Raw genomic sequence first — 16721 nt, forward strand, 5'->3', positions numbered from 1 at the left:
ATACAGGCTTTGTATGTATATGTGTATATATATATATGGAGAGAGAATTGCCATTTCCCTTTAGTGATTGTTTTTAATCATTTTTATTCAGATATCACTTTTTATAACCTCCATTGTGTTAGCATCACAGTTTGTAGCTTTTAATACAAGAATATCTTGCTATCTTTGCTCAGCCACTTTCTAAATTACAGAGCGTCCCTGTGTCTTGGTGGTGCTCCGGCATTGTAACCCTGAACATCCGATGGAGACAACGAATGGCTCTTTCAATGCCCAGCCATGGTACACTGTTGTCACCTGAAAATGGCGCATTTCCATATGGCTGGTCATTTATTGTCAGGGCCGGCATTGTTCTCAGGTGGACATGGATCTGCAGGCTCCTGTGTGCCAGGGACCCCCGATCTGCCCCCCTCGGTCTGTACAATCCTTGTGTACCCCCACAGATCAGCGGCTGGGCATACAGAGAATTACCCGAATGCAGCCAGGGGACATCACTCTCCCCACATCGCCTCCGAGACACCACCAGCTATTTACTAAAATAATGATTTTCTGACATTCCCTGAGATTAGCGACTCCTCGGAAAAATGATCCAAATTAATCAGAAGTGACACCAAATTTGCAGGCTGCTCTCAGCGGCCATTTGTAAAGCGCACAGCTATTTTTTTGCAGCGACAGATGATTTCAGTAAACATGCATTAAACAAATGGTCCTATCCATGCCATGCACCCGGATGTGCCGAGGTGTAAGAGCCGACCCTGATCAGGAAAATCTTCAACACATAATGATCAATTGTTTGCTGGAAAAACTGTGCATATCTAATTGCATAGGCAGCCCCAAACGCAGCTCACTTTTACACCATTTATAAAACCATGCATTATGCTTAACATAATGCATAATACTCCAAATCAGGGTGTAAATGGGTACAGATCATATCTGTTCCTGTACCAATGGTCACCAGGACAAATCGAGAGGGTGAATCTTCCCAGCGATGATAAATCCTATCAGTGATATTATTATGTTTTTTAGAAATACATTTTGGATGTACGACACAGGATTCCCTGAGCGCTGTGGGCTATCTATAGAGGAAGCAGAGGTGCAGCAGCCTCCTTTCAGGCCACCTCTCTCTGATTGACACATTCTATGGAGCCATCACAGAGCCTGGAGGTCGAAGTGGAGTTTGTTCTGTCATTCTGGATGTAATGTGATTAGATTGATCATAGGATAGAATGTCGCCCGCAGCTTAACCAAATCCCCAATCTTTATAGGTCGCATGTTTTATTAATAATTGATTATTAATTGTTTTAAATGAGCTGCAAGTACGCCTGCACTTGAAGGTCCCTTGCAATTTGTTGCAAGACGGGTTGATGATCAGAAAATATTGTGAGATTGGCACACCAGACTAATTGCAATCGGTGTTTTCCTGCAAGGGCCGCGTCACCCCCCCCCCAGCTCTGCCATGTTTCTCGGTGTCACTCCAGGGAACAGAATATTCAGACACATCCATAGCTGCCACCCCAGCCGCCGTCTTCCTGGATGTTCATTCCGTCAGCGTTCGAAATGTCCTGCGTCTTTTTTAATAACGCAGCGCGGCGAGTGTCACTTCGCCAAACAAATGGTGGCAGAATATCATCGCGCCAAGCGGGAAGCTTTATTGACTGGAGTGGGCAGACGAGGTTTGACATTCAGAATTCATGGGGGCGGCGGGGGGGAGGGGATGAAAGCGGCTCCACATAGAGGACTCATTTGGCCCTCGCACACACACACACGCTTTGACCGTGAGCCGTGCATTAGAAATGGCGGGATGACAGAGACGGCTCCGGATGCGAGGGGATAAATGGCTCCGCGTGCTGACAGAGAATGAACGGTTTCTATTAGACGTGGCGGTAAAAGTAGCTGTAACCGAACGGTGAGATTTGGAGGTTTACACATCAATTCACCTAAATGAGGACATCCAAGGGAGGGGGCCGGCGCCGACCCGCTGCCAGAAACTACGACACCCTGCGGCAGGGGTGCTGAGAGTTGTAGTGGGGCGTTTATTATGAAATGCATGGAGCATGCATGAGTTCTTTTGTTGCATTCAGGCAATGCGCAGACTGGCAGGGAGGGTATGGTGCAGTTACCCTACATATACCCCATAGAAAATGAATAGGGGCGGCACCAGTGCAGCTGTATGGGCAGCCACCGAAAGCTGTACCCCCAATGCAGCCTCTGATCATGTGACCAAAGTACCAATGTTGCAGTCTGATCACTGGAGGAGAGGAGACCGAGAAAATTCATCTTCCTGCCTGCAGCAGACTGATGAGATCATCCCGGCCTGGACAAAGTCACCGCCTGAAACTCAAGGATGGCTTTAAGGTGACGCTTTTCTGAAATATGCTACCGTCCGTGTATATTGCAACACGTCAGGAGAGTCGTGCTGTGACTGACAGGTCCTCTTTCAATGTCTTCGATAAGCCTTCAGCATTAATAAACCTGCGGCAATATCTTCTGTTGTATCGCATGTCTACGAGCAGCGCTGCAGGAAATCTCCATGGCAGCCATAATTCAGAGCTCTGTAAATATTTGGCGGTTAATCCCGGACATTAAATAAAGATGGTGGATCAATCGCTGCTTTGCCTAACAAGTGCCGGCTTTATTTATGGCAATGTAGGAAATCCCCTGGACGCCGCATATAATGCATCGTACAGTGACAGAAATACCGCTGCGTTCTATTCTGCTCACCGCCATCACTTCCCCGAGATATCGCCGGCTCGGCAGATTCCGGCCACTGAGGATTTGGCTTGTAAAGCGTCTGAGGCACTTGTTGTATTGCAGAAATATTTGTTGTCTGTGAAATACAAACGAGAATGGGGGCGGATTTTATGATCGTTTTACTGCGGCAGCGTCCCCCGAAGAGATTCTCCGCTCAGCGCTCTCAGGAACTGCTGAATATTGGATGAGACATTTGCTGTTCCATATTTTCAGGGTTATAATATAAGCACAGATTCCTCGTCTTTGTATCGTATTGCTATCGGCGAGAGAGTTGGCTTTGTTGTAAATCTCACAATAATAATCCAGCGGTGTTCTTCTTTATATAATCCGCACATTGGGTTGACAGGACCCCTGTCATGGTAATATTGGGGCCCACACCACGTGCTCCCTTTATCGGCGCCATTTTTGTTTCCAGACACGTGCCGCCGGATTTCCACCCAATCCAAACGGTGTTCCCCTGGTGGGATGAATCTCATCCTTCCTGCCGACATTGACGGATGAATCTTCGCGGTGAATCCCAGACGCCGTCTCTTTTGTTTTTTCAGTAATATTCCCTCTATCTGCTTCATCTTGCGATAAAACTAATAATTGCGAGCGCGGTAAGAGGCCTCGTTGGCCGGTGTTCGCTTAGCAATGCGGCGTTGCCGGGAGAAGTTGGGGTCTGGTAATAGATGATTTCTCCCCGCCCGGCGGTGATTTATGATGAGCGCCGTTATCTGGTCGCTGCTCATTTTACTGTTGGCAGGATTAATGATAATCTTATAATTGGCTGCATCGATATCTGCGATCTCGCACTCCTACATGGGACTGGGCCGCGTGGGCCGTGGCAGTGATGAATGGACACGTCGCAATTTTATTTCCTCCAACCCATTCCTTTCTCCTTCTATCCTCCATTATGATTCTATTCTTTTTCTAATCCTGTCGTGTAAATCTTATCAGAGGCGCAGCATAGATCGCATAGAACACGCATGATGCACGGAGCGAGCCGTGGCTGGAGAGGGTCAGAGGCGGCCATGGTGGAAGCAAAGCCGTAAATGCAGTCTTTCTGTTGTCTGGCCGGGGACAATTCCAATGCATCGTTGTTCATCTTTTATCACATTGGTGACTTTGCCTAGGCTGGGATGATGTCATCAGTCTGCTGCATGCAGGAGGAAGCATTTCCTCAGTCTCCTCGCTCCACAATTTTGTATCCAGTCACCAGATAAGAGGCTGCAGCAAGGGCTGATCTGTGCCAGATATTTACAAGATTCAGCCAGCATCTCCGTCCTGGACGAATGTGTGACCCCGGGCGATGGTCGGTTGCTCCCAAAAGGGCCCTTCCTGCCCCCCTTCTTTCGCATGTACTCATATTGCACATTGAATTGTCTCCGGCGTTCTCCCTTCAGTCACCACTGATACCCCCTGCACAAAGTTGTCAGGTGTCGTCCATGTTTATAGACGAAGCATCTCTGTAGATTTGTCGCAATCGATGAATCCTGCGTGAATAAATCTCTGGGATGTAAATGGTGATTTAGGAGTCGGACTTAAGTGTTCCGGAATCGCCCTTCAGGAAGCATGCGGCCGCCTCCGTCCCTCCGTGGCTCTTAATTCTGCTTTGTGTCTCGTACGGTGACTTTATTTCATGGAATTATTGACACATTAAGAGCCACAAGAAAATCTGCAGCAGAGAATGCGACGGTTTATGTTAGCGCCACCTGTGATTTGTTCCTAGGCTCAGGCCCAGGTGGGCATCTGTACGCATTGTATGGGCGACTTTGAGGAATTTTGGTAACGCTGGGCAACGATCCCCCCCCAATCTCCTGATCCAAGGATCATACAATCAGATCTGTCCATTTATAGAGATCGCAGTCTATAATTCCTTGATTTTTCATTGGCTGTTTATAAGTTCAGAATGTTTTTCTTTCAATATAAAATTTTCAGGCTCTTTGTACCCCCCAATCTGCAGACCAACCTGTCCCCCGCCCCCCTTCAGCTCTCACTCACATTGATGTTGATTTTTAGCTGCGACTCCGGAGAGGATTGCGCAGATCTCGGATCAATGCCTCTTATTTACTCAACAGAAAACCGATAGCCAGGAATGTCTTCTGTGTACCAGTAATTGACTAACATGGGAAGGCTTCAGACCTGCAATAAATACCAGACCAGCGCAGGCGAAACTCCAATCGTGCAGCAAGACTGCAGCCCAAACACATGCATGTGCAATACTGGTAATAAAGGGGACCTCTCATTGGATTCCTTTTTAATGCCGCATGCAGTGTTCTCTGTTCAGCTCCTTGTCAGTAACAACCCGTGATTACTGAAAAGTTGGGTCACAATTTAGTGTCCACAACCCGCCTGCACCTTCTTACCATCCAGCCTTAAAAAACTTTGGGGGGATCACATGACGCCCTCTGACATTGCCACCATTTGTTCTTCTCTCCAGAAGGATGCAGCCACATTTGTTCAGGCATCATCCAGAGTCACTATTTAATTCCTAATGTGGGATGCTGGTTTGCACATGCAACAATGCAGGAAAGGGTGCAGCTCTTTTCATTGTACATACAGCCAAATGCAGAACTTTTTCCCCTTTAACCCTTCCCTTACCAGGCTCTGCGCCGCCCTCCCTCGCACACCCCACCCCCAGCGCAGGGACAGCGGTGGGGCCTCCATTAAACCAACGTTAGTCTTAACACAGAGAAACATTTTAAAAGGGATCCAGAAAAATCAATAGCATGGATCAATGGCGCAATGAATAAAAGCCGCGCAGCACCTGCCGCTCCCCTCTCATCTCTGTCTGCCAATGCTGGATCACCGCCAAATGCAACCGCAATCACAGCTAATGTGCGCTCCTTTCCGACGGGGGGTGGGGGCATATGGGGTGTTTGTTCCCTTTTCACCCAGTGCAGGGTGAAAAATGTACTGAATAATGGGGGGAAGGGGGCAAAACACCCCCAAATAAGCAACGCTAAATCTCTGAATGTCTAGATGGGGGGAAATCTCCCATGCTCCCATGCTGAGCACGGCTCACCGTATTCATCCTGACCAACGTTTGCTCGTACCCTTCCCGCAGACTCAGTACTCTCTACCGACCACTTTCCCGGCGTTGCTCTTGTATAGCCCCCCCATCCCCATCGCTCACCATGCTGTGTTCCTAAATGAGATATTGCACAGATGTGAGCGGAGTGCAGAAATACTATCGGAGATGGAATCAGAAGCTGAGATTTTACGGCTTTGTCCAATATTAGCAGAGAGCGAGATCTTATCTCACATATAGCGGGATCAGGAGGTTCTGGGACTATTACTCACTGTGCTGGTTATTGTATTTCAGGAGATGCTGATAAATGGTCCTCGGTGCTCCCCACCTGTGATCTATGGTGGCCGAGCCGAAATTAACTGTTTCACTCAGCAGCTGGAGTGCGGAGTTTGCTGTTACATTCATGTTATAGAGCGATAGGATGTCGCATTGTATTCTGGATTTGTCCGTGCGGTTATAGAAGGCCCGGCATGGCTCGGCCTTGGTATTGGCACACTTATTTGGTGGCACCACGTGACCAGCATCTTGGTGATCGGCACCACTTGCTCAATTCATATTTATGCAGCAAAAGGAACATTGTGGTACCATCTATAAATTATTAGTGTCATGGGGAACAAGCAGAGAGATTTTGTAATCACTACGAAGGACAAGACATCGCTTCTTGCCGTCATGTCCACCTGCTGCACTGCTCCACCTAAACTATGTGCGAGACACTGCGCAGGGCTCGGCGTCCCCAGCCAAATCACTGAGGTCATACAGCTAAATGTGAAATATGAGGGAGAGGAAGGGGAATGACACACGTGGAATCCAGGAATTCTATTCTCCGGTGGACGGTATGGAGGAGACGGGCTTGGTACTGGAAGAGGCAGAGATACAGATATATATGTGTGTTATTGATGGACATTTTATGTTGCTGCAAAAATTACATTAAAATGTGTTTTAGGGGCAGCTTTAAAACTTCACTCAGATGTTACAATGACACATTACTAATGATGTATCTGGTGACCGGTCCTCTTAAATGTGTTTGAAAACGTGACTCCCCTATAGGGGGTCATTTAGTGTATAAACACAAATCTGTAAAAGTTTTAGGAAAAACAAGAAAGTTACTTAAAAAAACTTTTTTTAGTTGTATATTTCATGCTCACTTTACTTTCTATCTGTGTGGCAATCCATATGGAGAGAGTGCAGAGACGGACAACTAAACTAATAAAAGGAATGGAGGAGCTCAGCTATGAGGAGAGATTAGCTGAACTGAATGTATTCTCCCTTGAGAAGAGACATATAAGGGGGATATGATCACCCTGTATAAATATATAAACGGTCCATATAGAGAACTCTCTTTCCAATATTCATTGTATGATTGTTACAAAGCACAAGAGGGCACTCTTTGCATCTGGGGAAAAAGAAGTTTAATCTCCGGATAAGGAAGGGATTCTTCACTGTAAAGCTGCATACACACCTGCAATTTTTCTCGTTGGAAAGGATCTTTCACGATCCTTTCCAACGAGAAAAGACTGCACGATGCATGAACGATGCTGTACATACAGCACCGTTCATGCTCTATGGAGAGGGGAGGGGGAGAGCGACGGAGCGGCACCCTGCTGCGCGCTCTCCCCTTCCCTTTCATTAGGATCGGCTGTCGTCCATCGTGCATGGATCCGCCAGGACGGTCGTCGGACGATGGACGACGACCGACTGTACACACGGCAGATTTTCGCCCGATAATTGGCCGATACCGATTATCGGGCGAGAAAAATTTGCCGTGTGTACGCAGCTTAAGGTGTGTGAAAATGTGGAATCGGCTCCCTCAGGAAGTAGTTTCAGCAAGTTCTATAGATTGCTTTAAGAAAAAGCTGGATGATTTCTAGAAGCACAGAATATAACTGGGGATTACGGCTTTAAAGTAAAAATAACAAAGACTGTTGATCCAGGGAACATCCGATTGCCTCATGGAATCAGAAAGGGATTTTTTTCCGTTGGAGCAAATTGTATCAGGGTTTTTTTGCCTTCCTCTGGATCAGCTATGTCCATAGATAGGGATTTATGTCTGGGATATGTTTATTTGCCTAGTGGTTGAACTTGATGGGCATATGTCTTTTTTCAGCCTAACTTACTATGTAACTGTGTGTGAATGTGATGTCTCATACTCCCTGCAGCATTCTTTCACAATCTAATCCCGATGAATCCTGGCATTGTCATATTGAAATTTGGCTGTGACATCAGAGAGACAAGATCCATTGATAGAAAAACCTGATCATTCCGTATATTCAGGAAGTCAGTTTACCAACTGATGCCACCCCAATATCATAACACTGCCCCCACAGGCCCCCCAGATCATTGCACTGCCCTTATAGGCTCCCCAGATCATAACACTGCCCCTACTGGCACCCCAGATCATAGCACTGCCCCTACTGGCACCCCAGATCATAGCACTGCCCCTACTGGCACCCCAGATCATTGCACTGCCCCCACAGGCTCCCAAGATCATTGCACTGCCCCTACAGGCTCCCCAGATCATTGCACTGCCCCTACAGGCTCCCCAGATCATTGCACTGCCCCTACAGGTGCCCCAGATCATTACACTGCCCCTAAAGGCACCCCAGATCATAGCACTGACTCCACAGGTACCCCAGATCATAGCACTGACTCCACAGGTACCCCAGATCATAGCACTGATTCCACAGGTACCCGAGATCATAACACTGCCCTCACAGACTCCCTAGATTATAACACTGCCCCCACAGGCTCCCTAGATCATAGCACTGCCACTAGCGGCACCCCAGTTCATAGCACTGCCCCCACAGGCACCCCAGTTCATAGCACTGCCCCCACAGGCACCCCAGATCATAGCACTGCCCCCACAAGCTGGAGGAGTTTGTTTTTGGCCAAGCAGTGTAAATTCCTTTACTCCCTTTCTCTCTCTGTCTTCACAAAACTCCTTAAACATCATAATAAATATCATTTTGTTTTGTCTGCAGTTAAGTTCCATTGTAGTTGTTCCTGTTGCCGTTTTTTTGGTGCCGTGCTGATAATTTGCAGTTGGAGAGGGAAGCTAAGGACAGGTTTAGAATTCTCCCAGGCAGGGAAGGAGGGGGTTCAGGTGTTCGCCCTTCATTCACTTTTAATTGAGAGGAATCCCCCGCCGGGAGGGACACAAAGACCACCGGCAGATAAGAACAAGGCCTGGGACCGGCGCAGCAATTTTGATGAAGATGTGAGGGGGACGATGATCCGCCCCATTTTCCAGTTCCACAATGGAACGCCGTGCACCACCGGCACTGTTATTGAAGAAAGTCTCGGAGCACGAGAGACCCTCCCAGCCATTATTGGGGGATTATAAAGTCTGAGAAGGAAATGATAATATTATCGACTCTGCAGATCTGAGAAATAAGAATGTTCATCTAATGGAGGGCTGGGCTGCGGGATCCCCAGGGAATAAAAAAGAATACAATGAGAAATGTCTTCTACTTCAATCCTCCTTCATTCTCCCACCGTCGGCACTGACATGGCGGGATCGTCTCACGGAAATGTGTCCATAGCCGATTCTTTTTTGATGTGTCCCCATTGATGCATTTTATCCTGGGGTCACCAAGACAGGAACTGATAGGAAATGCAAAATGTTGTCACCAGAATTGGAATAGAGAGTCAATCTTCCAATGGGGGCACCTGTTTCCCCTCGTTTTCTCTTGTGTCTCCAGGACAGGAAGTTAAAGAAAAGCACTACAGGATTTTAACTGTCTATCTAAATATATATAAAATATTTTGCATGAGGATCTCTGCTCCTTATAGATAGCACATTGCCCGCCATGCAGAAATCCCACTCCGACTGAGAATTTTCCTTATGATGCAATTCCCGGTGCCAAGGCATAGGTGATCCAGGTAGAGAGGGTTTAGAGCCATCCTATTCAGTACCAATGGCTGCCTAAATCTTGGCCTGCACTGAAATCACAGCCAGTGTGCACCCTGCTAATTCTGTGCCGCTGTATCTGCGGTGCCCCAAACACGCGAAGTATTGGCTTTATTTTTCCCCCTCAAACCAAACACCTTTCTAATAATGTAAATTCATTTCATTCCGCACCCCCCCAGCTATTCCCTGATTGTTTATATTAAACTACCACGAGGTGTAGAAAGCGATTAATAATTTAGACGCAGCCGCTTAGCGCACCGCGCCAAGGTTCTCCGTCTCGGTCCTGCGCGGTGCCATAACGGTGATTTACCTCTCCGAATTTAATAAGCTGAAAGCCGGCTTCAAAAAACTTGAGCCGACGACTTTTGGGTAATCCGCATTTGTATCGCCCCACAGTTTCAAGGCCCAAATGAGCATTTTATTTAAACTGGCTAAATTTATTAGATTTTTGGTTTCTTTGCTTGAGAAAACAGCCACAGCCTGGGAATAAAAGGCTGTCCCCTCCCAGCATGGTTTAGAGGAGGAGCCTTGCTCGGTGTGTGAAAGCAGTGGCCTCTCTGCAGTGCCCTAATATGCCTCCTTCTAAGTCTGAGCTCTTTAGTCAACAGGTAGAATAAGCGTTGCAAGTTGCACTATAGTTCTGACTCGGAGTGCACTGGAGCTGTGCAGGAAGACCACTGCTTCCATCCAAGCGAGCAAACATAATTAAATTTATTGCCAAGACCTTTTCAAATTTTATTTCCTATTCCCGCCAGCTTTTGCTCTGTAGGTGATGAATGAAGCCATTTCACTAAAACCTCTCAAAGTGGGATTTTTTTTTTTTACAATCACTTGATCAGCTCAGGTGCTTTGAGAGGGCAAATGTCAGCCAACAGCTCAATAAGGGGGTACAGTGCAAATACGTTATACGTCCTGGTATCAGCTAAAATCTGATTGTGAAGCTGGAACCCTAAGTCATCCTCAGGGACCTTTGCTGTCCATGGTCCTAGTGCAGTCCAAGGGGAATTCAGTAATTCATTTGTACGAACGGGGGGATGAGGATTCTGGGGAATCCTTTGAATATTAATAATTTGGAATATGTAGGTGGAACCGGGATCCCAGGTGCAGACATTTCATTATAGGAGGTGATGGGTCGCCCCTTCGCCATGAGAGCTCTGAGCACAATCTCTGTGATGGACGGGAGACTATCATAAGTAACGACAATCCCGCATCAGACATTTGAGTTTTATTGTTGGTTTGTCTCTTGCGGGTGTCGTTGTGTGAGCCGTTCTTCACACGTGCTGATTGCCAGATGTTTAGTCTGATCTCCCCAGAGAGCCACGTTGTGCTTTATTACAGGGAATATCCTGGCAACATGCAGACTTTATCCCCTTCTCCCTCACAGATTGGCATCGGGTTAAATACCACCAGCTGCCCAACCTATAGATTGGCATTATCTTCCCTGCCCCTGGGGAGGGCAACACACAGATCAGTATCCATTGTATGATCCCTGGTGGCCCCTTCTCTTCTCCAATATCATTCTCTGCACAGACTGGAAACTTTGGGGGGAATTCTGGCCAATCACAATGCAGATTATTACACCCCAAATCTCATTAGGATCAGGAAGTGTGAGGGTCCTGCTGAATACAGCTTGCATGTAATAGGGGACAGAAGTCATCCGGGTGAAAATGTTTTATTTTACTTTTGCAATGACTTTGGCACAAAGGGGTTATCAGCCAATCAGATCCTCTAATGACACCACCCCTCTCATACCATGGTAAATCTGATGGGTAGGTGGCTGTATACATTATTGTCACAGTTGTATATTCATCTTTTGTCATCATTTTCTAATATAAAAATAATTTATATAATATAATTATTATAAATAATATTTATATATTATAATTATAAATAATTATTAATAATTAACATTTTGCCCTCCTGCTATGCTTCAGGTGCCGGGGGACTACAAGTCCAAGCATGGCCACAGTACTCCCATTATCTGTGTTTTGTGCTCTGTGTCTCACGCTTATCCTCTCCTCCGCAGCCTGCGAGTGTAACGGACACGCCAATATCTGTGAAATGCAAACTGGAAAATGCCACTGCACCACCAAGGGGATTAAAGGAGACCACTGCCAGCTGTGAGTAATCTGATGGGGCTTAAATCTGGGGGGTCAGGGGGGCGAATTGTCAATTTTGTTTTTTTTTTTTTTATTGTATTTTCAGCTTGTTTGGCAGCAAACATAGCTGCATTCGGTTTTCTTAAGCCAATAATTTTTGTAATCAGGTTTTAATATTGGAGATCCTGCCAGGAACACTGAGCCACCCCCTGCAATGAATCAGGGTGCAGTGCATGGAAAAGATAAGTAAAAGTACACAATGACACCAAGAGTGCACAGAGAGGTTGTGATCGTCCTCCAAAATGGAACAACTTTCAAAATCTTGAAATGCCAGGGAGACAAGGGTTCTGTTAGGGGCAAAAAACTAATCCAAATGATCAGAACCAGGTGGAGTCCAATTCTTAGGTGATATTTCCACCACAGGGAAAGCGATAGCACATTTCATCCCCTGACCTTAGTGCGGCACCATAGGATCCTGCACTCTGGAGTGAAAGTTGAGCTGGCTAGAAGGGTTTGTGGTGCCACTTTGTGGTGCCACGTCCACGTACCAGAGAAAGGGATGAGATCCCAAACTCATAAAATTTATCCAGGAGCCACAGCCACCCCAAGAGGGCATGAGAGGGTGCTGCCGGTCAAGCAGACTCATTTAAGTCAGCAGGTACTGGCCCGCTCAGAATTCTTATTCTAAGGCTGTTCTCATGACCCCCAATTAACAGTTTGGCTCCTATAGGTAGAACCCCCAGGATCCCCAAAAAAGCAGGCAGAGTAGTACCAAACATAAGGCGGAGATATTGATACTTAAGTAAATTAAGGCTATTCAGGGCGATGGGATGAATATTTTACGGTCATTTGATCCTCCATTAAAATTACCCCTGGTGATTCTTCCAGTACGCTCCTTGGCACCTCATAATATTGGATGACAATGTGCTGTCTGTGGTTCCCAATTGTGGGTTCTCACCTTTTCACATGCACACCTGGTAAAGACCACAAGCATTGCATTGCACAGGCATGATCACCCTTCTGAAACTGATCTAAAGAAATGATATGCAGCCAACTGATGGTTGCAATACATTGCACAAAGCGATCCAATTGTCATCCATTTAGGGTTGTCGCCTAGGTCTGCGTTAACAGGAGAATGATCAAAGAACACTACCCAGACATTATCTGAAAGCCTGGCCTCCCGCGTAGCATCCTTTAGTGAACACAGCCCTCGCTTCACAGCGGCCGGGCGCAGCGTGCCAACCAGACACGTTTTAATACATTTATTATGTCATTCTGCTTACATTGCGCTTATAATTTAATCTCCCAGCATTCGTGTGTGATTTTCCTCTCGCCGCCTGCAAATATCTTGTTACAATATTATGACTGCTGACGAAACAAATGTCTTGTGAAACTAGAAGCGCCGAGAAGGCGGGAGAGATCGGCTCCCCTTCCCCTGGCTACGTTACTGCCAACCTCACACGTAGCGGAGGAGAGAGATTGGCGCATGGTGAGCGAGAATGCTATTAATGAGCCCCCGTCTGTCCCCGAGTGCGAAGGGATGTATAATTAATACGATGAAATGACTTTTAACAATTTTTCGAGCTTCAGAATGCCACAGCGTGAAATGCGTGGGAGGAGATAAAGAAAGAGAGGAAAAAAAAATTACGAAAATGCCACAATGAGTCTATTTAACTTTGGTCAGGATTGAATAACATTGCCAGTTCTCTACCCCCCCCCCCCCCCCCGCCCCCCACGGCCGTGAACGCCGCAGATTTGATTGGGAGGTAACATTACAGCAATTAGTAACTCTGCCCATAATATGACTAACGGCTGACTTTTCGGAAGGTCACGTTATGCGGGCGATTGTAGCATGTCGGAGAGCCTAGAAATTCCATGCCGTGTGCATACAAAGTACTGTACGGGGCCCTGTGGCTATGCCAACCCCAGGGGGGCCCTCATAACCACTCTCATTTGCGTAGGTCACGAATTTCACGCTAGAAATGGAAAATATTATCATTTGTCTGCACAACAATGTAGAAGAATTTCTTCTGACTTTGTGTTTAGCGCTCGATGTGCCCAGCCACCCCAAAAGATGGGCGCCATTTTCCTGAGAACGATAGATGGTGATAACACCCAATGGCAAATGTGTGCACCAAACTCTTCCATTGATCCCACAGAAAAGGGTGAACACATTCCAGAGAGATGTTCGGTATCCTGATAAGTAACGGCTGTCATTGTGGTGGCATCCTCATCTATCGCAGACAATCTTGGAATTAGGACTGGGCGTCCTTGTTTTCCATGGTGGAATTGGCCACAGACTAGTCGGTGCAGATAAAGCACCAACTTTTATTCCGGATGCCCATGAACATATTATTATTGACCAGATTTATATAGCGCCTACATATTACGCAGCGCTGTACAAAGTCTATAGTCATGTGACTAGCTGTCCCTTAAAGGAGCTTACAATGTAATGTCCCTACCATAGTCATATGTCATTAATATAGTCTAAGGGCAATTTAGGTGGGAAGCCAATTAACCTAACTGCATGTTTTTGGAATGTGGAAGGAAACTGGAGTATCCACAGGAAACCCACACAGCCACAGGAAGAACCTGCAAACTCCATGCAGATAGTGTCCTGGCTAAGATTTGAACCTGGAACCCAGCGCTGCAAAGGCCAGAGTGCTAACCACCGAGCCACCGTGCTGCCCATATTCATCTGATCATTCACTATGACTGGGGCAGTTTTGTGGAGGATGCTGTGTTACCCTTTGCTATAAATTCTTTTTCATATTCCTGGGTGGGCAATGCACCGTTGTCCTATGTAATAATATGCTCCAATAGATTCATAAAGAGACCCCCGCACCATATATTTATTTCCCTTTATATATTCATTCATTACAATGACCTGCACTCATCACTGTACACCCAGACAGCTCTGATCCCCATAACAGTTACATGATAATCTTCTAATCAACAAATACAGTGCACACCAAATGCTGAGAGATCACTAAGACTTTTCTTCAACACAACACATAAAAAGTATATCCTACGCGTTTCGAGGGTCCTTCATCGTGGCTTCATTTGCTGGCAGGAATTTGGGTGGAATTAACATGAATTGGATAAAAAAAGTAGGGAATAAAGTCTAAGTACTGAGAACAGATGCCAGTAACACACTAGAAGTTATGTCCTTTGTATGGTTGGGGTACCTTGTAGGCTGCACGTACCCTCCCCTCCGCCATTCTGTCCCCATACTGTTTCATCAAGGACTGTCAGTGATGGCCCTTAGAGTTTAGGAGGTTGCACAGGGAATGGGTGGTGGGATGAAATCCTTGTCCCGCTGCTCCCCCCATATAATGAGTAAAGATTTGTTGGGCAACACAGAGAATAAATTATTTTCCATCCTGTGTGGTCCTTGTAATCTACACTTCCCTCCAAGTCTGAGCTAAGCTTTATCCCGAAACAGGTGTAAGTTATCCCATGACAACAGTAACCATTGTGCAGATGTCCTTCCCCTTGTGGGTTTGCAGCAGCTGCGTCAGGTTATCAGCCTTCTAGTGATGTCATGGGAGAGCTTGGAACGGTTTCGGAGTAAACTTTGACTGACCCCCTGAGGAGAGGGAGCTGAGTGATGCATCGGATGCTGCAAATGCAATATAAATATAATTTTATTCCCCAGAAAGCTTATTTAATAAATCCGAATATTTCCACATTTGCTGCTGACACAGACGCAAATTACAGGAGCTTCTGAGCTCCTCCTCGTTAATCTCGGCGACTTTACAGAACTTCACAGGTTTTAGATGAAAATAGAAGTGAAATGCGTGGCGGCTGTGTAATGTTGAAGAGCGAAACTAGACAAAGCCAGGCTCCTAGTAGTTCAGATCGACTGTCGGATGGGCAATCCTTGTTTTTTTGTACCCAAAATGCTTCCTCGTGGGCGGGACATGTTTACCTGTTACCTGTAACACAGGGGTCAGCAAACTCCGGCCTTTAGGCCAGATACATCTTAGCCAGTGGTCTGTTCCAGCCTAACGGCCCCCTGGTCGATCAGGCCTAATCACGGCCGGCGCGGCACCGACAACCCGCAGCTCCAGGGGGGGGACCTTCCCTTTCCTCGGTATGCATTGCGGAGGAGAGGGATTTCCTTTCAGGGGCATTCCTGGTGGGGGGGGCGGGAGCCATCAGCGTGAGACTCCAGAAGTGTGCCTTCTTGACCTCCTAAAAAGTTTGCTGACCCCTGCTGTAGCTGGTTTGCTTTCTGCTTAGAGGGGCTGCTTGGTGATTCAAACAAAATTGTCAACCAGCACTTGGCTGTCTCACTCACTGCTTTCTGGATTGACAACACAAAACCCCTCCCACTGTGATCTGCAGTGTCTGGGAAGGGAAGCATGTGAGACACAGAAGAAGAAGGATTTGGCTTAGTGAGGGAGGTAAAGCTTTCTTTTTTTTACCCGTGAGTCAACCAAATCAATTGTTCTCTTCCAGCCTTGTGGTCACAGTTTGCTGAAGACGGTTTGGTGCAGTTTGGTGCACAAAGCCGGTCCCATAAAGACATGGTGGGACCAGTTTGGTGTGGGGGAACTGGAGTGTCCTGCACAGAGCTCCGACCTCAACCTACTGAACACCTTTGGGATGAATTGGAATGTTCCTCTAGGTGTGATGGTCAGTGCTCAGGGTTTTGGTCACACGGTAAATGTCTGAGAGTTGCAGATATGATTGCAGGATGATCACGCGACATTGGAGCTGCAGTTCTGTTGGATTTCGGGTAATAACATCCCCAGTCAGCACCACAAATCAATGTAATGACATTTGGCTCTCTCCAAGCTGATCAGCAATTTTCGGGACAGGTGTTGCCCCTGACAATAATCCTACAGGTAAGTGGTGCTAATAGGCAGCTCCATTGTAATCATTTTTTGTTTTCTCAGCTTCCTTCAAAAGTTTCTTTAATTGGCACCAAATGCGCTGAGAGCCAAGA

At 46.7% G+C, this 16721-nt stretch overlaps 1 protein-coding gene across 1 annotated transcript in view; it reads left to right on the forward strand.

The window, feature by feature from the left end:
• ATRNL1 (attractin like 1) overlaps positions 1-16721 on the forward strand; it is a gene marked incomplete in the record, with an annotated part of 107662 nt that overhangs the window by 82250 nt on the left and 8691 nt on the right. Inside the window, 1 exon segment of the mRNA XM_072424787.1 lies at positions 11695-11788. Within this exon segment, the coding sequence (XP_072280888.1) occupies positions 11695-11788 (94 nt within the window).

This window comes from Pyxicephalus adspersus, chromosome 10 (assembly GCF_032062135.1).
Source record: "Pyxicephalus adspersus chromosome 10, UCB_Pads_2.0, whole genome shotgun sequence".
NCBI lineage: Eukaryota > Metazoa > Chordata > Amphibia > Anura > Pyxicephalidae > Pyxicephalus > Pyxicephalus adspersus.